Source organism: Stegostoma tigrinum, chromosome 8 (genome assembly GCF_030684315.1).
Source record: "Stegostoma tigrinum isolate sSteTig4 chromosome 8, sSteTig4.hap1, whole genome shotgun sequence".
Lineage (NCBI taxonomy): Eukaryota > Metazoa > Chordata > Chondrichthyes > Orectolobiformes > Stegostomatidae > Stegostoma > Stegostoma tigrinum.
This window is the reverse complement of record NC_081361.1, coordinates 55,143,668-55,167,749: the sequence shown is the minus strand read 5'-3', so window position 1 is coordinate 55,167,749 and position 24,082 is coordinate 55,143,668. Positions and strand designations below refer to the sequence as shown.

The window sequence follows — 24,082 nt, the reverse complement described above, 5'->3', positions numbered from 1 at the left end:
TGTCTGGGATTAAGTTGATACAGTTTAATTCTGGAATTTGACTTAGTTGCTAACCACTTCATTTTATGACACATTCATGGATGTGGTGTTAGTGATGCCTAGAAGGATACCATATTGGTGCTTGGTCTGGAGTCACATGTAGGCCAGACCAGGTGGGGATGGCATATTTCCTTCCCTAAAGGCCTAGCAAAGTGGATGTTTTTCCCAACAATTGATCATGGCTTCATGGTCATCATAAGACTTCTAATTCCAAATCTTTATTCAATTCAAATTCCACCATCTGCCATGGCAGAATTCAAGCCCAGATCCCCAATACATTACCTGGGTCTCTGGATTAATAATCCTGTGAGAATACCTCTCGGTCATCACCTCCCCTTAAGCTACTCGATTGAAGAATTTTGTTTCTGTTAAAGGAACCTGGTGAAAGTTTCTTTTCTTGGGGGCACTAGTGATAAAGAGAAACAACTTGTCCATTTTGGTCATTGAAACAAAGCATTTACACTGCCACTATGGCTAAAACAATAACTATAAAGAGTTGTAAGAGGATCATTGAGCCTAGAATCTAACTGAACCACAGTAGGGTTAAGTGATGTTGCTTTCCATTGGAAGGCAGGAAGGGAGCTTGGGTCTAGATATTATGTGTCAATGCCAAGTGTGCAGAAAGTGAAATAAGGTGGGTTCCTAGTCCATTACTTTCCCACCCACCCCAATCTCATCCTCACTGGTTAAGTATTTGCATCCATAAATAACAATTAAAGGCCAATTCGCCTGAATATTACCCTGGCCATGTGTAATATGGTTGGCATGAGCAGGCAGGCAGTTTGTTTATTTTTGAAATGGAGTGATGGAAAGCAGTAACCAGCTTTGGAGGGCTGCTCTTTGTACATCACTCCAACAGAAAATAGCAGCCATCTTCATTCCTACCTGCAGAATGTCTGCAGTTCAGTTGAGCCTCCTGTCTACAGCTCTGGCAGCATCCATTACAGAGCTCTGGAGCTGCCTAGACTATTAAACTTGCTGAAACTCCTTGTAGCCATAATGAACTCCAGGTGGAATAAACTAGTGCAGAGTAGAACTTCTGTCCCTCTGGGCCCAGTGTCAAAGTTGGGAGCACTGTCTAATCAGGCAACTGGCTGACATTGTCAACCACCAGCAGCAACACCATCCCGCCGTGTGTCCCTCTAAATCTCATAGCATCAAGTCAAATTAAGGAAGCCTCCTGCTGATTACTATGTCTACCCCATCGTCTGCTAATGAAACAGTACTCCTCTATACTGAACACCATTTGGAGGAAGGACTGAGGTTTTCAAGGGCACAAGTACTCTGGATGGAAGGTTTCAATTTCCATCTCCAAGAGTGGCTTAGCAGTTCCACGACTGACCGTACTGGCTGAGTTTTAAGAGACATTGACACTAGACTGAGTCTACATCCAGTGGTGACGGAATCAACAAAAGGGGGAATGCATGCTTGGCTTCTGCCTCACCAATCTGCTGGCTGTAGATGCAGCTGTCCATGATGGTTTTGGCAGAAGGGACCATAATATAATATTTGCCGAGATGAGTCCCATTTTCACATTAAGGATACCATCCATTGTGTTATGGGCTACCAACACTGAGCTAAATGGGACAGATTTCAAACTGATCTCGTGACTCAAGATTAGACATCCATGAGCAAAAACAGAAATTGCAGGAAAAACTCAGGAGGTCTGGCAGCATCTGTGAAGAAAAAGTCAGAATCAACATTTTGGGTCCGGTGACCTTCCTCAGAGCTCTCAGTTGTACTTATTGAACATTAGTCATCAAAGTTTCAGGACATCTCTGTAGGAGTTCCTCAGGATAGTGCCCTAGGCCCTATTATCTTCAGATGCTTCCTTCATCAATGACCTTCCCTCCATCAGAATATCAGGAATGGGCAATGTTCATTCACTGTTGCACAATGTTCAGCACCATTTGCAAGTCCTTGGATGCAAAGCTGTTCATGTTCATGAAGCAATAAAATTTTGACCGTCTCTGACAAAAGAGAAGCTAACCATTGCTACTTGATATTCAATATCCCGAAGGCTGTCATTGAGCAGAAACTGAAATGAACCAGCTATTTAAAATCTATAGACAAAAGAGCACATAAGAGGCTAATAACCTTGCAGCAAGTAATTAATCTCTTGCCTTCCCAAAGACATGAGTGCAACTCCATAACATTTAAGAAATTTCACATTAACCAAAACAAAGTAGCCCACTTAATTAGCACTACATTCATGAACTCGCACGCCCACCACAGTAGCAGCAACATGTACCATCTACAAGATTCTCTTCAGAAATTCACCAAGACAGCACCTTCCCAATCCATAGCCACAACCAGCTAGAAGGACAAGGGACGACAGAGATATGTGAACAGCACCATCTGCAATTTTCCCTCTAAAAAGACTCCAAACTCTCTCCCTCATGGCATCGTGAGTCTACCTACACAAAATAGACACCATGCTACTCAATGTAATAAAATGTGAGGCTGGATGAACACAGCAGGCCAAGCAGCATCTCCCTCACCATGCTACTCAATGCCTGGTTGCCAGGTAAGTAATTTTATAAAATATTGGAAACAGGCAGATCCAAAGAGTCTGACCAATGTTGGTGAGGGCAGGATTTGTGACAGAATCAGCCAGACATTGAGTTCCAGTGAGGGTGATCCTGACATTGAGAGTATCTCACTCTACTTTTTATGATTTTCACAAGTGGCTTAGGAAGTCAACCACACGAGTACATGAACACCAACTGGCTACAAAAAGACACGACCAATACTAGTCATCTCAATCCAGATGGACAAGGAGAGCCACGATTTCGAATGGGACAACACCAAGATCCTGGGACAGGCTAGGCAGAGACAAGCACAAGAATTCATGGAAGTATGGCACTCCACGAAGCATGCAATTTAATAAACACATTGAACTTGACCTCATATACATTCCACTACAGAGAAAACCCGGAAGTGAGGCAATCTATCGCAATGGACCCCAGAGTTTAAAAACCAGACAGGAAAACACACCGACGCTTCATCAGAGGCTGCACTGAGGATGTTACCAAGCACAGTAATGAAACGTCAGTGGAACAACAAACCAGCTCGGTGAGCTAACCAGCCTCAATTGTCTCATTAACATTCAGCAACCTCTCATCAAATTTGCCAAATGAGCTTGACACTGAGGACACTCAAAATTGGAATTAAAGGAGTTACATGGTGTTTCAGTTTGCTGCTTGCTCTGAACGGCCTCCACGTTGCTTACAACCAAGCTGCAACTCAGAGGAATAATCCACAGGCACTAGCTGTGCATATTCTTTATCCACAGACATTAGCATCCAGCATCTGCCAATTGATTGCAACCATCATATACCTCATCAAAACACTGGCAGGCCACTCACAAAGCACAGACTTGCCTTTACAGGGTGCACTAGGGACCAGCATAGAAAGGTTGTTGCGAGGACACTGTACACTCTTGGGCAGGCATCTAGCTCATGAATTGGACTAGGCTGCATCACAAGGCTAATCACTTGCACCTTTAGTTTTCACTCACATGGCGCCTACCTGCCTGCCGTGCCTGTTATCCTTTTTAGCACGTTAGCCAGAACCAAATACTCTCAGTACTGTCATCTTCAAGTGCTCATTTGCTCAGACAGGCTGCTTGTCATTAGGAATCTGATGGTGGGGAGGACACTTTGCTGGGAGATCAGCATATCACCATATCACAATGTTGCAAACCTCATCAATAGCAGCAAGTTCCATTCGATTAAGGTAATTGTCTTCTACAATCACCGTTATCAATTCCTGGAATTTATGCCCACAACACTGGCAGTTGCCATAACTGCTGCATCCTTGAGCACTCAAACTTTGTGCTTTTGAGGATCCACATATCTTACAAAACTAGGTATTGGAAGGAAAAGACTACCCAGTGTCACCCTGGCTCATGACAATATTGCACAACCCACTGAATGATGCAGATGTGAGAGATAATGGGAACTGCAGATGCTGGAGAATCCGAGATAACAAAGTGTGGAGCTGGATGAACACAGCAGGCCAAGCAGCATCTCAGGAGCACAAAAGCTGACGTTTCGGGCCTTGTCCCTTCATCAGAAAAGGGTCTAGGCCCGAAACGTCAGCTTTTGTGCTCCTAAGATGTTGCTGGGCCTGCTGTGTTCATCCAGCTCTACACTTTGTTATCTCGAATGATGTAGTGTGCATGTTTAATGTTGCCCATGACTAAACCATGGCCATGATGGAGAAGGCGATAGGGCTGTTGAAGGTACTCTTCCACATTTGGATCCACCTGAAGGGGCCCTCCAGTATAGTCCAGGCAGATGGCAGTGCATGCTGTGCTCTGCACAATAGAGGGCAGACAATGAGGCCAGGTCCTGTTGCTGAGGATCAGGGGAACAAAAGCAATCTCCTGAGGACAACAACACTGGGAGGAAAAAGATGTTGTTGTCCATGATAGAGATCAGATGCATTAGACACCACAAGCTAGACAGAACCTCAATGGCGCCTTTGTTCAGCTGACGTACATGGGCTGTAAAATATTCTTTGGCCATGATGCCAAAATATGGTTTGCATTGTCAGGGTGAACTTCAGACTTGATCGGTCCCTTTTGTTTTCTACAAATAAAAGTTCATGTTTGTATTTGCCTGGTTTCAAGTATGCACTGGCTAACAGGATAGCACTGATTTAGAAGGAATTTAGATAGGATTTGAATGGGTAAAGTATGTAGTGTGTAGGTTAAACAGGAACTAAGTTAAGAGAATGGAGATGGTGCATGCCTGAGAGACTGTCAGCCATTTTGGTTACCTGCTCTGGGAAATGTGTCTTCATGACTGCTTTACTTAGCCTTGGCAACAGCGGGGCTTTGCCAGATTGTTATTGCTTGTCTGGGTGCACTATAACCTTTCAAAGATCACACAGGCACAAGGGGTGCCAGGCTTTTGGCAGATGCCTGCTGAGTGGAAGAATGTTAAGATTGGACAAGAACTGAATGTGAGAGACGCCATAGGAACAGGTAAGCAATTAATATGGCAAGTTTGGTAAGATATGGGGAGAGAACTTATTAAATCTAGAGTCAAGAACCCTCCAAAAAACTGCAATTGGCCTAAAGAAATATATGATTTAGCCCATAATCTATGTTGTATCTCTTTATTTGTAATAAGAAGCATAACTGCTTTGATATCCTGTACAGAATTTAACGCCGCTAAATATTTTGATTTGATTTTCATATTTTCTTACTACTATTCTACTCCTGCTGTAAAGAAAACAATGGATCAGATATCAAGTTTAACATGTATTCATCACAAAGAGGTCTATTGCATTGTTGACTCCCATAATTTATTGCAGTATGCTGACCAATCACCTGGTAATGTTGGTCCTGGAAGTGTGAACAACTTCCTGGCCAAACATTAACGCACACAAATCAGTTTCAATCTTTCTTCAATAAAGATCATTTTTGTCACGTCAGTTCAAATGTTTCATATCAATGAATACATCTCAACATTCATTACATTTAAGATATCAACAAAGAACACAGAGTAGTATTTCAAAATGTTGCCTATACCGCATATCCATTTATACTCAATGAAAATAATGATCACCCAAAAGCAAATAATTCAAAGGGCCAAAATGCCAGAGGTATTATTTTGTTTTAACAATGCTTGGTTTGTGTGTTCTTCCCAAGGCATGTAGCACCGCCATCTTTAGGGGGTGGATGATTACAGCTTCGTGTTCGCTGTTTCGAACCATTCTGGCAAGAAGTCCACCCTGACCAACAGCTCCAATTTCCATTAGTGTGCCCTATGAAAAAGAATGACATCAATGTTAAATAGGCTGTGAGAAGAATAAGTACAAATTAATTGGAAAATGGCATTTATTCTGAGATAACCCCATGAACAACAATTGTAAAATAAATTCAAAATGCATAGCACAAAAATATTGATGCTCGGTATCTCAATAATGTATTTCTTGGATTACATTGTCTGTATCTAAGTCATTACCATGTGAAATGGCTAAATAAATAAAAATACAGAAAGCATTAAATTATTTGAATAATTTTGCTTAACAGAACAAAATTCTTCAACTATTTGGCAATGACACTGAAATTGAAAGTTGATATTCAAAATTATTTTGGACTGAATTATGAATATTTCAGAATTGTACAGTTGAACAAAATCTGCATACATTGTTGCCGAAAGACTTCAATAGAAATTCAGATAAATATACTCAGCCACAATGCTGTATGGGTGAAATCCAATTTGTCATTTTGTGTATTAAATTTCCCAATATTCCCAAGTCAAGAACCCATTGTCGCCATCAAGCTATCTTATTATGCTACGTGTTCCAGTATCAGAACCATGAATGCTTCAAAGACATTTGCAGTCTTTAAGCAAAGAATTAAGACCATAAGACGTAGGAGTGGAAGTAAGGCCATTCGGCCCATCAAGTCCACTCCGCCATTTAATCATGGCTGATGGGCGTTTCAACCCCACTTCCCTGCACTCTCCCAGTAGCCCTTAATTCCTTGTGAGATCAAGAATTTGTCAATCTCTGCCTTGAAGACATTTAATGTCCCAGCCTCCACTGCGCTCCATGGCAATGAATTCCACAGGCCCACCACTCTCTGGCTGAAGAAATGTCTCCTCATTTCCGTTTTAAATTTACTCCCTCTAATTCTAAGGCTGAGCCCACGGGTCCTTGTCTCCCCGCCTAATGGAAACAACTTCCCAGCGTCCACCCTTTCTAAGCCATGCGTTATCTTGTAAGTTTCTATTAGATCTCCCCTCAAACTTCTAAACTCTAATGAACACAATAATTGAAATTAGGTGAAACATATTTTTAAAGGAACTTGAAATATCCAATTCGTTTTAGTTCAGATAAATTCTGGTAGATAATAAAATCAAAAGTGACTAAAACAAAAATTAAATAAGTAACATCAAACAAACAGCTGAGGGGATTAAAATCATTGTATTTGCAACCAATGTCACATTTACTGTTACTGTTAGATTTTAGACAGTAACATGGATTCCTATAATACCTGTCACCTTACCCTTTCGTTTAGTATCCTGGCATGCTTTCCCTTCATAACCAGGCAGACATTCACAGGTACAGACATTGTCCAGAAGAACTGCTTTTCCATTATTATAGCACACAGGACACCTACAGGGATGAAACTCCACCAAGTACTCTTCCATGGCTCTTTTTAAATTTTGTTGTTTGATTTCAACAGACTGAAGTTTACTTCTGGCTACCAAGTCATAAATTGGCATGAGCTGCAATATTAGAATAAAAATATTTGGAAAACAGATTTAATCCAAAGGTAAACATTTTTTGAAAGCCACTGTTTCTTGTGCCATTGATTTGCCTATAAATCTGAAAACATTTGCATGAACACATTGAGTTTAGTTGAGGTCAAATTAGACCCAAAACAGAAATTGTTGAAAAAGCTCAGCAGATATGGCAACATCTGTGAAGAGAAATCAGAGTTAATATTTTGGGTCTGGTGACCCTTCCCCAGAACAGCTCTCTTTCATTTTACCAAAGAGCACACCAATTTACAGAATCAAACAACTGTATTTACCCATTGGCCCATCAAATCTGTGTGAGATCTTTGCTACAACAGTCTAACTACCAACTCTGTCACCATTATCATCACATCACTTCTGTCTCAATCATGTATTAATTTGTTTTTAAAGAAAGCAATAATTTCTTCTTGCCTCTTCACCCACCCCCATCTCCTTGTGATACTATTAAGTTAATGATTCTTGATTTGATTTATTATGTCACGTGGAGAGGTATAGTGAAAAATGGTGTCTTACGTGCTTTACATGCAGATTGTACTCTACAAGTGCCCCAGGGTAACAGAACAGAGTGCAGGATACAGTGTTACAGCTGCCGAGAAGGTGCAGAGAGAGATTAATGTTAAAGAGGTCCATTCAAAAGCCTGAAAACAGCTGGGACATTACAGTCAGAAGAAACTGTACTTAGATATCCAGTTTATTGTAAACTGCAAAGTGCTTTGAAGCATCTCGTGTTTGCAAAAGACATTAGATAAATGTAAGTCTTCTTTTCTCTTTAGGGATACTCAACCTGACCCCTCTAATACTACCATCTGAACAAACCTCAATCATTTTAGATTAAACAGTCTGTGTTCCAATCCTCCAATTAGATTTCAGGACTCCCATTTCCAGACATTCCTCCCATTCTGAGATCACAACGATGTCACTTGGTGCTCAAAACAAAAGACACCAATCCCAAAATCCTGCACCAAGCTCCAAAGGTTCCAGACATAACAAGGTGTAGAGCTGGATGAATACAGCAGGCCAAGCAGCATCTTAGGAGCACAAAAGCTGACATTTCGGGCCTAGACACTTCTTCAGAAATGGGGGGTCTAGGCCCGAAACGTCAGCTTCTGTGCTCCTAAGATGCTGCTTGGCCTGCTGTGTTCATCCAGCTCTACACTTTGTTATCTCCGATTCTCCAGCATCTGCAGTTCCCATTATCTCCATAGGTTCCAGATTCTATTTATCCTAGATCTAAATGTCTGGTTCAACATTACCAGAACCTCTCTATCCAGCGTAATGGAGCCTCAAATCCCTAACTCCCACTATCCAATGTTCCATAATACCAAGCCTAGACTCTGTTTCTGTGATTCTAGATCCAAGGATCACAGTCATCACTGGTAAGTCAATTGTTCTGGCTAATCCTACATTGGAAAACAACATGTTCTTGTGAAGCCTACAACTCACCATGAACCAAACCACTGGAATCCAGCTAGCTATCTAACAGACCCTTTGCTTTATTTCCTGGTTCCCTAACAATGACATTTTTTGCAAAACTACTACCGTCATCTCAAAAGATCACTTTTTGATTCTAATGTATTTAACATTGGGTTGAAGTTTACATTTATTTTTAGCTATCTGCCAGTTGCCTCAAGTTTTTTGGAAGGTTTCTCACTTCTAGGTTTAGTGAGTTTTAGCAAACATGCCTCATTAACTACATACAATGCTCTAATGTTAGCCTTCTCTTCTGATTCTAGACTCACTTTACCATGTACCATTTGCAGAAAAATTCTGGCAGTGGTGTCATGTACGAAGACCAATGTGAACCTAGATAGGTACCATCAGCCTGCAGCTGCCCTAACATCAGATATTGCAGAAGAGATTTGTGACCAACTTTGAGGGCAGGGATCTGGAGGTCCTGCTGGACAGGGTGGCGCACAGTGGGATGCCCTTCTACAATGGAAGAAGAAGGTCATTGACCTTCTCCACTCAGCTAGTGTTGAGAGCCACCATTTTCTTGCCAACACCTCATACTCATTCAGTCTCTGCTACTGCTCCCACCGCCAACCAAGGTTCATGCTCTACCATTCTCACTGCTGTCTGTAGCAATTTTCCTCTTTTGCTGTCACTCACCCCAACTCTGGCACCATAACTATGCATGCACTCACTACCCACTTTTTTGGGACACCTGCGCCAAAATTACTCACTTTTATCTCCCTTAATACCTGCCTCTCTTTCAATCAGGAAGGAAGCAGTTCACAACAGGCAGAAAGTGTCAAGTCAGATGCTAGACTGCCCGATGTTCAGATTCGCAGTCCTTTTGTGGAAAGCTTCCTGATTCTAACTGCCCTGAGTGGCTGACTGACCCTGGGCTGCTTTTAGCGGCCACCCTTTACTTACTGTGCTGGACCCCCTGAGCATAGGCAATCTCTTGAGTTGACAGAAAAATAGTGAGAAACGTACTAGGTACCCACACTTTATTAACAATACTCACAACTTCACAATTAGTTCTAGGCTCCTCCAAAGTTCCATCCCTCTGGATCACCTGACCAGCTTTCTTAAATGGGCAGCAGCCCCCAACTACTTATATAATACACATTGACTTACATGTCAAAAATTCACGTTATCAACTTCATTTGGTCCATTTGCGAAGATGTTAAAGAGGTAAATTGAGGCATCAGTAAAACACTTAGTGATAACTAACCTTCCTGAATTGGCAACTCACCACTGCCTAGCAAGAAAACTGCCTCACATTCACATTGCTCCCAATGTTGAGAGAGACTTCTCCAAACTTCACTTTTGATTCTGCTACACATGTTGACAAAGTCTACATCACTCATACCCCAGAAGTTCCTCCCAATGACTTTATAGTACTGAGCGATTCAAACAAGTAAGTAAAGTCTCTGTTTACAATTGTACCATTTTCTTGTTAACCTTTAGAAAATGATAACCTCTTTCTTTCTGAACATGTTGATGGTTTGTCCAGATAGTCTGAAAAATCCATCAAGGAATATATTATATTTAATAATTTCCTCATATGGCTGAATTTCCTCCCTTCAGAACTAAGACTCAAACTTTTTTCAACTGCTTTCAATTTCTTATTATGAAGTTCACCTTCATTGTTTCAAAGATTTGACAGCACCCTGTGTCTTAATGTAGGATAAGGGATGAAACTTGTGTAAATGCATTAAATTCAGGCTAGGTGTCAGGGCAGGAGAGCAAAATACCAATATGGAAAATTAAGGTCAGAGAATGGCCCAAACAGAGAATAAGCAAAAACTAAGAGTATGTAAGCAGTATGGACTAAATGCTTACAAAGATAACAAAAATCAAAACTAAAGGCTTTGAATCTGAATGCACATAGCATCCATAACAAACTAAATGAATTGACAATGTGCATTGAACGAATAAATACAATCTGAAAATCATTATTGGGACATGGGTGTAGAATGACAAACGTTGTTTTCTGAATCAAAAATAAATTTGCTGGAAAACTCAGCAGGTCTGGCAGCATCTGTGAAGGAAAAAAAGAGTTAACATTTCTGGTCCAGTGACCGTTCCTCAGAACTGTTCTGAGGAAGGATCACAGGACCCAAAACGTTAAGTCCATTTTATCTTTCACAGATGCTGCCAGACCTGCTGAGTTTTTCCAGCAACTTCTGTTTTTGTTCCTGATTTACAGCATCTGCAGTTCTTTTGGTTTTTATGGTTCTCCAAATATTGAGGGACAGATCACATTCAAGCACAATAAGAAGGGAGAAGTGAAGATGTAGTGCTCCTAATAAAAGGTGATATTGGTATATTAGCGATGATTTAGTCAAGGAGACCAGATTGCAGAATCAGATTAGGTGGAGATGAGGACTAGTCATTCTATCTAATACGTACACCTCATAACATAGTACAGGCACAGTAGTCTCAATGAGAAGTTCCTAGAATCATATAGTGATGTTTTCTTTAAGCAGCATTCTCTAAATTTGCCCAAGAGTATACTGTACAAGAATTAGCATTGTATAATATGACAGCATAATTAATAATGGAGTAAAGGCACCTCTAAGCAGTAGTAATCAAAATCTGATTCAATTTTACATCCAGTTTTAAAAGAAGAGTGTGTCTAAGACTAGTATTTTAACTTTAAACGTCTGTGTGTGTATGAATGTTGATCTGGCAAAAGTGAAGTGGAATATAGGACAGGAGATAGATCAGAGAAGCACAAGCAGATGTTTAAAGGGATATTTCAAGGTGCTCCAAATAAGTGCAGTCCTACTGCAGAGAAAAAATTCCAAGGAGGTGACCCATCACCAGTATTTACTAAAGAAATGAAAGAAAACATTAAATTTAAGGATAAAGCATATAATTGCTCAATGACAAATGGCAAGTCAGATGACTGTCTTAGTATAAAGAATGGCAACAATGACTTAAGGTTTAATCAATAAATTAGATCCAGAGACGAATGGTGTCGTTATAAAATTGCAGTTTGGGACACAGTCTGTTGCTGATGTCTTGCTGTTCAGCAAGAGGTCATCAGCTTCTCATATCCTTGTAATCAAAGAAATACAGTCTACACTGTTTGAAGTTCCTTTCACAGGTGCTGCAATCCAATACTTCCACACAGAATTCTTTGCAATCAACCACTAAATTTATATCTGTTATCATTTTGAGTCTATAGAAATCCTCTTTAAAAAAAAATTCTTATGGAATTAAGGGCTAAAAACGCCCATTATATTTTAGGGTTCCAACCCAATGTGTTAACATCGATTGAAGCTGTACATTTATGTCACTAAGACTGCACACCCAGTCTAGTTCGCATTTTCTTCATTCTCTTAACTGATATATAATTTGAATGTTACCTTAACTCCTCAAGACCTTCTGAGGAGGCCATGTTGGATGATATAAACCAATGTTAAGTTTCTTGATGTTTTATGTAAGAAATGGGATCTTTCTTCAATTCATAAATCAGCAGCTCAATTTCCTCTGGGACCTTTCTATAAAAACACACCCTTTGCTCATTTTTAGTAATTAGCTCATGTGTTATTTAAGAGCTAAGTAACACATTTTCTTTTTGCTCATTTTATTTGTTTTAATGTCTTTATGAGAGCTGTTTGTTACAGTTTTGGGCTATGCTATATCCAAGACTTCAATGCTGTTTGACATGTAAGACCACCTACTTTCTAATAAAGATAGAAACATGCTTCCAGAAATTCATGTTTAAGGAAAGGTTCAGGCATAACAATAAAAATCATTCCCATCTTTTGTCTAATCTCATGCACATCTATTCACAGTTCGGTTTTTCTTCCAATTCTCTGTAGTCTTTTAATGGAAAATTCTCTTTTTTGTGTATTTGCCTCAATTTTTTCTTTGTCAACTATTTATCACAGATTTTGTATGACAAATATTCCTCAGTAAATGCGTTTTGTTCGCAAATCTTTAGTGTTTAACCATGAGTAGAACTAAATATCCATTTTGAGGTTTTCAGCTTTTCACTGGCCTATTTTTGATAGGTTTTTTTATTCAAGGGTGTTGCTGGCCAGATTAGCATTTATTGCCCATCCCCAATTCCCCATAGGGGCAGTGGGTCTGCAGTCACATGTAGGCCAGACTAGCTAAGGATCGTGGTTTCCATAGTGAACCAGATGTGCTTTCTTTTGTCCTGACAATCAACAATTGATTCATGGACACGATTACACTCTTAATGGCAGATCTTTGTTCAATTGAATTCAAATTGCACCATCTGCAATGGCAAGATTCAAACCCAGAACCCCAGAACATTCCTTGGTCTCCAGATTAAGTCCAACGATAAAACCACTAGACCATCACCTCCCCATAAAGTGCATTAATTATATATGTTTAAGACAATGAATGTCAATTTCACATAAACAACTATTTAATTGCATTGAAACTGAACTAAAACATAAGGACAATGCCCTGATAGTATTTTTTACCTCAAAGTCAATGACAGCTGGCAGGTATTTCAAAGATTTACCCCAATGCCGATACATTTTGACATCTGGTATTTCATGAACTAATAGCCCAGCATTTGATTTCAGGTCACCTCCTACTACGTGTGGAAGAACATCTTCAACAAGGCTATTCGACTTTTCTGAAGCTAGATAATAATTAAAGAAAACCATTATCTTTTATGCATTTAAAATTTTCCATCAGATGAAAATTCAATATAATTATGAAATTAATATAGGGAAAGTAAATATAATTTCTAAACATAATAAACTCAGTGCAAAGCATTTCATAATGGACATGTAGAGTCCTCTTCTGTCCTGACTATTTTGTACTGTTATCAAATGTGTATTTTAATGAGTATCCAGATAATTTATGTCATTTTAAAGGAACACAACGCCTCTCCCCTTTTGAACATGTAGGGAGAATTTTAGTCAGAGAGGGGTGTGGTGGGGTGGGTGGCTGTAAGTTCTAAATTGAGGTTGAGAAACCTGCAAGTTACTGAGGGACGTGAGTAAATTTTCCCTCAAAAGGGTTCAAACATTTGAAGCAACTTAGAATAATGTGCTTCGCCTTTAACTCCAAATTATTGAGTTTCCATTTTATTTATAAAACTTTTCAGTGAACTTCATTTCTGTGGGAGTAATAAATAATATTAACCTTCAGTTATTTAAAGAATTTGACTAGAATCTAATATTATAACTCACAAGTTTTATTTGATGAGGTACTTACATCCGTTCTGCTCCAATTTATGTCTACAACCTTTGGCCTCTATCGAACCACCTACATCCACAGTTCCTTTTGAAACCACTACTCCTAGTGATCCTGCAACACAAAATCCAGCTTCGGACGCAGTCAAATCTTTAAGATAAAAAAAGAACATTGGGTCATAAGACATAAGTGTAAAAGCAGACCTTTCAGCCCAAGGTCTGCTCCACCATTCAATGAGATCATAGCTGATCTGATAATCCACAATTTTATTTTCCCGCCACCTCCCAAAATATAATTTTTGATCCCCTTACTGATCAAATGTCTGCCAGCCTTGAATATGCACAATGGCCCAGCCTTTGTATTAAAGGATTCCAAAGATTCACTACCCTCCTAGGAAAGATATTCCTTCTCAATTGTGTCTTAAATGTCTGACCCCCCTTACTATGAGATTATGTTTTTTGGTATCTACCCCGATAAGTCTCCAAAGTCTTGTATGTTTCAATCAGGTGTCTTCTGATACTTTTACATTGAGGATGTGATGCTCTCAGAGTGTTGGTGCAGAGTCAATTAGCTGGATGCCGGTATCTGCACTGTTGAGATTCTGTGATCCTACAATTCTATGATTCTCTGCGCTGCAGCTTTCTACAGTCTTTTTCCATGAAATAATATTCAGTTCTTCTACTCTTCCTGTCAAAGTTCATATCCTCACATTTTCCCATATCATATTCCTTCTGCCAAATTTTAGCCCACTTTCTTAACCTATCTGTATATCTCTGCAGACTCTTTATGTCAACCTCAGTGCTTTTCCTCCTATTTATTTTTGTGTCATCTGCAAATTTGACTATAGTACATTCATTTTCTTCATTTGAATCACATCCAGCACTTATCCCAGTGGGACTCCACTAGTTAGAGGATGCCAATCTGACGATGCTGCACCCCCCCAACTTATGCCAACTCTTTGAATTTTATTAGTTAGCCAAACCTCTGTCTATGTGAAGATACTAACTCCAAACAATAAGTGCCTTCCTTACTAAGTAGCCTAACAAATGAAACCTAATCAAACATCTTCCGAATAATCACTATATTACATTTACTACTTCTTCTTATCTATGCTGTTTCTTAACATCTCAAAGACCTCTAAAAAATTTGATAGGAATAATTTCCCCTTCCTGTGGCCATGCTGACTCTGCATGATTGTATTATGCATTTATAAATGCTCTTCTATTGCATTCTTCACAATAGATTCTAACATTTTCTCCATAATGGCGATTAAGCTAATTGGCCTACTAATTTTTCTTGTCTCCTTCCCTATTAGAATAGGATTACTACATTGGCAATTTCCTAATTCTCCGGGACTTATCTAGAGTCGGAAGATCTTTGAAAGACTGCTATCAGTGCCATCTTTGTCGTTTCTTTTTCTACCCAAGGATACATCCTATGTGTTCCAGGGATTTTACCTTCATTCCCATTAGGTTACTGGGTACATTTTCTATAGTGATAGGGAAATTGTTGTTATTGCATTTATTTCCTCTCCTCCTTTTGTCCCGTGATCATTTAGTAATTTTGCAATGCTATTAGTGTCTTCCATTGTGAAGACTGACGCGAAGTGTTTATTCAATTCCTCTGCTATTTCCTATTCCCTGTTATTATTTCTCCAGCATCATTCACAAAAGTGCTTATGTTCACTTCTGCTCTCTCTTGCCTTTTATACATTTAAAGAAATTGTTGCTGTCCATCTTGATATTGCTGGCAAGTTTATTTTCAAAGTTTATCTTCTTTTTTTTAGATTGTATGATATGGCACTTAGATATGGATTCATTCAAAATGCACTTCAGTGATTCTATCTTTTGCTCTTTTGAAACTGAGCTGCAAGACAAGAACGTAATTGTTAACTGTGATATTTTCTTCACAGATGCTGCCAGGCCTGCTGACATTTTCCAGAAACTTCTGTTTATGTTCCTGATTTACAGCATCCGCAGTTCTTTTGGTTTTTAATTGTTTTTCTGTCTTGGATACAGACAATAGTAATAGTCAAACCCCTTAGCAAATATGCATGAAATCAGCCTTGTCTTGCTTCCAACTACCACAGCACTTAAAATTCTTCAAGAAGCTCTCCATGCTTGTGCATGTCATAGGAATGCCTTAGATAAGTCCCAACTGTGAACTGTTAAAATTAAGTTATTTCTGAGATTCTCTGAAAATGTAACTGTACATACTTCCTCTGATTTCTGGGAATATTGTTGCAAATCTTTTAGATGTTATATATGCACATGATAGAGAGACTTCACTTTGTGACTTACAATTAAAGAAAAAAATGAACAGAAATAGGAAATCAGCAGGAAGAAATGAAACAGATCAAGAGGAAGATAACAGTAAGGGAGAAAGAAATGGAAGAATAAGAAATTAGCATGAATTAAATATATAGAAACCAATTGAACAGCAGCAAAGACATCAAGAAAAGAAAATGAGAAGTGATACAGAGTGCAGTGGAGGAGGAAAGGACAGAATTCCAGCAAAGCAAGAGAATAATGTAAAATTCAAGTCATAATTAATTAATCTCATGACATTGCATACAAGTGAATCAAATGTAACTGTCCTACAAATCAGGGAATGAGGGGCAGTGGGTCATCCACCAAATTCTCCCATGCTGGCTTTCCTTTTCATTATAAAGATCACAGCAGTGTGTTTACATATCCCGTCCATTACAGCAGGCATAGTAAATGGATCACAAAATAACATTATTGTAGCTTCTGTGCAATACAATAGAGTTTGAACTAATATTTCATATCTTCTTCTTAAAGAAATATTACAATATTATTGTTTTCTTCTAACTTGTTTCAAGCAAAAAGGTATTAGTTGCCACAAACCTGACTCTGCCAATGCCTTCTTATTAAGAACAAGAATGAACTCATAAACACCTCCCATCGTTCCTGAAGCATAGTAATGAGTACCATAATCTGCAATGAATTTAGCGTACATTCCATAATTGTATTCATCTGGAAGTTTCATGAGGGATTGAATCATATCTTCATCCAAAAGTAAATTATATCTCCTCATTTTGAAGTGAGCAGTTTGAACCTTAGTACGAACACGAACAAAACTAACGTCCTGAAAAAAGGTCAACATTTTATCTGAACAACACTTTTAAAAGAGTAATATCACATTGTTCCCAATCATAGATGTTTCCATTAAATTAGTCTATCAATGTCTATAATGTATGAAACTGCATTCGCATTCAGATAAACTCTAATCTCAATCAGTTTGGTTTAATTTTGGACCATGCTCAATGATGTTGGAAGTAAAATTAACATAAATACACTAAAACTCAAACATTGAAATCAGTGTAATTCAATAATCGGATAACATCCATTATGTCCATAAAGTGCTTGTTCCTATTTTATAACCTAATTGTCAGTTGACACAAACCAGCAGCACCTATAGTCCCCTAAGAATTAAATGACAATAGCTTAGGTTTACTGACAATGGTACATTCAAAGGTGCCTGGGTTGGTTCAAAACCTTAGAGTACCAAAGCACACATGTCAGCAGATGCAAGCTGTTTCATTTACTGTGGGTGGAATTTTCCCATTTGAAGATAAAGAGAGGCAGTAAAAATATAAAATGGCATAATATCCATTGATGGCTGGGGCAGGGTATGTCGCCCAATCATGTTCTTTTCATCTCATCATCTATGCAAGTGAGATATCGTACAAGTCATTTGATGAATTACATGGGGAGACAGAGGTTCACACAACTAATGGGAGTTTCCAGGTATGAAGTTTCAAGTGTGATATTTAAAGGCCAGTTCGACACCACTTCAGTTGTTGCAAACTGTGAGTATCACCTCAGCCTGTAGTGGTCACCTTCAAACTGAAGACACTGATCCTAAGAAAGCAAAGTCAGCTCCAAGATGTACAGCCAATGCCCCTCAGTTGCTGCTATATGAGGTCACCAAGAAAAGATTAGTCCTTTTCCTGGCTGGACAGATAAGAAAGACAGCTCATCAGAACAATCCAACATGGGCAGAGATCACACACAGATCAGTGCCATGGCTTCACTGAGAGATATAGGCAACTGTGCCGCAAGAAAGTCTATGATCTGCTGGACTCTATGTACGTAGTAGCATATTCCCTTTGCTAACTTACACCTACAGGGCGATCATTCATTCTAATTCTACCACTGTATATGCAACTCACCAAGGGTAACTGACTACAATGCTTAGCATCAGATGCATTATGCCCACTCAAACATTCACACTGCTCCTGCCCCCTGTGATTCTTAATTATTCACTGGGAATACCTCACCATTGTGCATGGTTAAGCATGGTCACAAACTACTCTTGCACCAATTCCGATCATACTCAATCTACTCTTTGCCTCATCGCAGTGAAAGCTGGACCATAACCAGGTCAAGGGGACTAAGAAAGGTGGGTGAGTGGATCAGATTGGGGCATTAGGCTCCTCACCCACTTTGAGGAAATAATAATGAACCTGACAGGATCTGACCAGAATCTTTCCTATGGGATAAGGACCAGGATAATCTGAGTCTGTAATAGGATATAAACATGTTAAATGAATGGGGGCAAACTTGGCAGATGGAATATGATGTGAGAAAATGTAAGGTTGTGCACTTTAGCAGGAACATAAGGAATAGGAGTGGGTGTAGACTATCTAGCCCATCAAGCCTGCCACATCATTCACAAGATCACGGCTGATCTCTTCTTGGACTCAGACACAGATTCTGCCCATACACCAAAGCCGTTAATCCCTTTACTGTTCAAAAAACTATCTATCTATGCCTTAAAAACATTCAACAAGGTAGCCTCAATTGCTTCACTGGGCAGGGAATTCCACAAATTCACGATCCTTTGGCTGAAGAAATCTCTCCTCAATTCAGTCCTAAATCTGCACCCTCTTATTTTGAGGCTATGCCCACTGTTCCAATTTCACCTGCCAGTGGAAACAACCTCCCTGCTTCTATCTTATGTATTCCCTTCATAATTTTATATGTTACTATAAGATTCCCCCACATTCTTCTAAATTCCAATGAGTATAGCCCCAGTCTTCTTAATCTCTCCTCATAAAACAACTCTCTCAACTCTGGAATGAACCTAGCGACCTTCCTCTGAAGCCCCTCCAATGCCAGTACATCCGTTCTCAAGTAAGGAGAACAAAACTATACACAATACTCCAGGTGTGACCTCACCAGCTCCTTATATTTTATTGTACAAAATGCGGAGGAATGGAATTGTGGGAGATATAGCAGTTTGGATCAGAAATTGGCTTGCTGAAAGAAGACAGAGGGTGGTCATTGATGGGAAATGTTCATCCTGGAGACCAGTTACTAGTGGTGTACCGCAAGGGTCAGTGTTGGGTCCACTGCTGTTTGACATTTTTATAAATGACCTGGATGAGGGCGTTAGAAGGATGCGTTAGTAAATTTGCAGACGACACTAAGGTCAGTGGGGTTGTGGATAGTGATGAAGGATGCTGTAGGTTGCAGAGAGGCATAGATAAGCTGCCGAGCTGGGCTGAGAGGTGGCAAATGGAGTTTAATGCAGACAAGTGTGAGATGATGCACTTTGGTAGGAGTAACCAGAAGGCAAAGTACTGGGCTAATGGTAAGATTCTTAGTAGTGTAGATGAGCAGAGAGATCTCGGTGTCCATGTACACAGATCCTTGAAAGTTGCCACCAAGGTTGACAGAGCTGTTAAGAAGGCATACAGTGTTTTAGCTTTTATTAATAGAGGGATCGAGTTCCGGAACCAAGAGGTTATGCTGCAGCTGTACAAAACTCTGGTGCGGCTGCACTTGGAGTATTGCGTACAGTTCTGGTCACCGCATTATAAGAAGGATGTGGAAGCTTTGGAAAGGGTGCAGAGGAGATTTACTAGGATGTTGCCTGGTATGGAGGGAAGGTCTTACGAGGAAAGGCTGAGGGACTTGAGGCTGTTTTCATTAGAAAGAAGAAGGTTGAGAGGTGACTTAATTGAAACATATAAGTTAATCAGAGGGTTAGATAGGGTGGATAGGGAGAGCCTTTTTCCTAGGATGGTGACAGCGAGCACGAGGGGTCATAGTTTTAAGTTGAGGGGTGAAAGATATAGGACAGATGTCAGAGGTGGTTTCTTTACTCAGAGAGTAGTAAGGGAATGGAATGCTTTGCCTGCAACGGTAGTAGATTCACCAACTTTAGGTACATTTAAGTCGTCATTGGATAAGCATATGGACGTACACGGAATAGTGTAGGTTAGATGGGCTTGAGATCGGTATGACAGGTCGGCACAACATTGAGAGCCGAAGGGCATGTACTAAGCTGTAATGTTCTATGCCCTATGTTCTAAATATTATATAGCTGCAGCATTATCGCTCTGTTTTTCAACTCCATCTCTCTCACAAGGAAGGGCAATATTCCGTTTGCTTTCTTAATTATGTGCCGCACCTGCAAACCAACTTTTTGTGATTCTTGCACAAGGACACGCAGATCTCTCTGCACAGCAGCATGTTGTAACTTTTTACCATTTAAGAAAAATCAATTTTGCTGTTATTTCCACCAAAATGGATGACCTTACATTTAACATCATTCTCCTCCATCTGCCAGACTTTCACCCACTCACTTAACCTAACTATATCCCTCTGCAGCCATTCACTGTCCTTTACACCCTTTGCTCTACCACTCATCTTAATGTCATCTATGAACTTTGACATACTACACTTGGTCCCCAACTCCAAATCATCTACGTAAATTGTAAACAATTGCGGCTCCAACACCGATCCCTGAGGCACACTACTAGCCACTGATTGCCAACAAAAAAGCACCCATTTATCTCCACTCTTTGCCTTATGTAAGTTAACCAATTCTCTATCCTAATGCATGTACATTACCCATAATGGCAAGCACCTTTATCTTATGCAGCAGCCTTTTGTGCAGCACCTTGCTGAATACTTTCTGGAAATCTAGAACCAACTGATCATCACACCAACTGATTCCCCATTGTCCATTGCTAACATAATATCTCAAACAATTCCAACAAATTAGTTAAACATGACCTGCCTTTCATGAATCCGTGCTATATCTGCCCAATGGAACAATTTTTATCCATATGTCTCGCTCATTCTTCCTTGATGATAGATTCAACCAGTTGCCCCACTGCCAAAGTTAAGTTAACAGGCTGACAGTTACCTGCCTTTTGTCTACCTCCTTTGTTTAAACAGTGGTGTCACATTTGCAGTTTTCCAGTCTGTCAGAACCAACCGCAGAGTCAAGCAAATTTCGGAAAATTACCACAACCACTATTTCCTCCACCATCAGGGCAGGAGACTTGTCTACCTTTAGTCCTATTAGCTTGCCCGACTCTACTTCTTTAGTGATATTGATTGTTTTTAAGTCCTCGGCTGCCATAATCTGCTCTTTCAATTATTGGCATGTTGTTTCTCTCTGCCGCTATGAAGACCAACACAAAATACCAGTTCAAAGCCTCAGCCATTTCTTCACTTCTCAATATTGAATCCCCCTTCTTATTCTCAAAGGGACCAATGTTTACCTTAGCCACACTTGTTCATTTTACATAATTATAGAAACATTTGCTATCTATGTTTACATTCTGAGCTGGTTTACTCTCATAATCTATCTTACTTTTCTTCATAGCTTTTCTCATGGATTTCTGTTGACCTTTAAAGATTTCCCAATCCTCAAGTTTCCCATTAATCTTTGCCACTTTGTATGCATTAGCTTTCAATTTGATACCCTCCTTTATTTCCTTAGTTATCTATGGCTGATTATCCCTTTTCCTACAGTCCTTTCTTTTCACTGGTATGTACTTTTGCTGAGCACTGTGAAAAATCATTTTGTAAGTCTTCTACTGTTCCTCCATTGTCCCACCAAACGGCTTATAGCCATTACCTGTATAGTCCCCCATAAAATTGATCTACGAAGTGCAAACTCTCACACACACACTCAGAATAAATTCCACCTGCCATTTCTCTACCCATATTTGCAACTGACATATATTCTGCTGTATCCTTTGACAACATTCAACATTATCCACAATTCCTCTGATCTTTGCGTCATCGGCAAACTTACTAATCTACCCATCCACATTTTCATCCAAGCCATTGATATGAATCACAAACAGCAGAGATCCTAATACAAATCCCTGTGGAACACAATATCAGGGTAGGGTTAGCTCACCAGTGGCCCAGCCGAGAGGAACACCCAATAGTGTAGGCTTCCCGGACTTTGACTGATGCCAAACGAAGACACGCCCAAACAGAGAGGGAAGGTTTGGCGGTCATGTTTGGTGTGAGAAATATTGACCAATCCTTTTACAGCCGTAAATTTACAATGGCAATAGACTACAAAACCCTGCTAGGATACTTATAGAGGATAAAGCCATGCCACTCATTGCTTCAGGTCAAATTCAGCAGTGGGCTCTTATTCTGTGTGCATACAATTACAAGTTGGAACACTATCCAGGAGACCAAGTGGCAAATGCAGATGCTTTGAGCCACCTGCCACTAGCAGATACACCACCAGTAGTGCCACCACTGGAAGATTCTGTTCTGGTTTTAAACTTTCTGGAGACCAGTGGGAGGCAATGGCCAACTGGTATTAATACTGGGCTGTTAATTCAGAGACCCAGTTAACGTTCTGGGGATCCAGATTTTAATCCCACCACTGCAGATGGTGGACTTTGAATCCAATAAATGTCTGGAATTAAGAGTCTAATGATGACCATGAATCCATTGTCAATTGTTGGAAAAACCCATCTGGTTCAGTAATGCCCTTTAGGGAAGGATACTGCCATTCTTACCTGGTCTGACCTACATGTGACTCCAGACTCACAGCAACGTAGTTGACTCTCAACTGCCAACTGGCTAATTAAGGATTGGCAATAAATACTGCCTAGCCAGTGATGCTCCCATACCATGAACGAATAAAAAGAAAATTCCATGACATTGCTGAAAATATCAGACTGCAGACACAAAAATATCCCATCCTGGCAAAACTAAAACAGCTCGTGGTGATGGGGGAATCAAAAGGGCCATGACAACCAAAATTGAAACCTTTCCGGGCCCGGCAGGACCAGATCACCACAAAGGATGCCATCTTATTATGGGGAGCAGGGGTGATTGTCCCAAGCTAAATTCACTGCTAGATACTGGCTGAACTTTAGCAGGGTCATCCAAGAATTTCCAAAATGAAGATGTTGGCGAGACGTTATGTCTGGTGGCCAGGATTGGATCCGAAATAGCTGTACTCTTGGAGTACTGTCCAGAGTGCTAATGAAGAAAGAAGTTACCACCAGCATTTCCCCCACACTCGTGGGAATGGCCAGGTAGACCCTTGACTTTGTTACACATTAATTATACCGGCCCTTTCATGGCCTCTGTGGTTTTAGTCATTTTTGGACGCTTGTTCAAAATAATTTGATTTGCATAGAGCACATTTGTTAAACATGGGGATGACAATTGAAAGCTTATGAGCATCATTTGCAATACATGGTCTCCTGGCAGTGTTGGTCATAGACAATGGGCTATCATCTGGCTATTGGCTGGCCAACAGAAGACAGCGAGTGGTAGTAGAAGGAAAATATTCTGCCTGGAAGTCAGTGGTGAGTGGAGTTCCACAGGGCTCTGTCCTTGGGCCTCTACTGTTTGTAATTTTTATTAATGACTTGGACGAGGGAATTGAAGGATGGGTCAGCAAGTTTGCAGACGACACAAAGGTCAGAGGTGTCGTTGACAGTGTAGAGGGCTGTTGTAGGCTGCAGCGGGACATTGACAGGATGCAGAGATGGGCTGAGAAGTGGCAGATGGAGTTCAACCTGGATAAATGCGAGGTGATGCATTTTGGAAGGTCGAATTTGAAAGCTGAGTACAGGATTAAGGATAGGATTCTTGGCAGCGTGGAGGAACAGAGGGATCTTGGTGTGCAGATACATAGATCCCTTAAAATGGCCACCCAAGTGGACAGGGTTGTTAAGAAAGCATATGGTGTTTTGGCTTTCATTAACAGGGGGATTGAGTTTAAGAGTTGTGAGATCTTGTTGCAGCTCTATAAAACTTTGGTTAGACCGCACTTGGAATACTGCGTCCAGTTCTGGGCGCCCTATTATAGGA

General features: G+C 40.1%; 1 protein-coding gene across 1 annotated transcript in view; it reads right to left on the bottom strand.

The window, feature by feature from the left end:
- Positions 1 to 5,152: 5,152 nt before the first annotated feature.
- c8a (complement component 8, alpha polypeptide) overlaps positions 5,153 to 24,082 on the bottom strand; it is a 49,979-nt gene continuing 31,049 nt past the window's right edge. The window contains exons 7-11 of the mRNA XM_048539632.1: positions 16,829 to 17,069; positions 13,983 to 14,111; positions 13,238 to 13,401; positions 7,067 to 7,289; positions 5,153 to 5,817 (exon numbers count right to left, since the gene is read on the bottom strand). Of these exons, the coding sequence (XP_048395589.1) occupies positions 5,669 to 5,817; positions 7,067 to 7,289; positions 13,238 to 13,401; positions 13,983 to 14,111; positions 16,829 to 17,069 (906 nt within the window). The 3' untranslated portion in view covers positions 5,153 to 5,668. The remainder of the gene's footprint in view (positions 5,818 to 7,066; positions 7,290 to 13,237; positions 13,402 to 13,982; positions 14,112 to 16,828; positions 17,070 to 24,082) is intronic.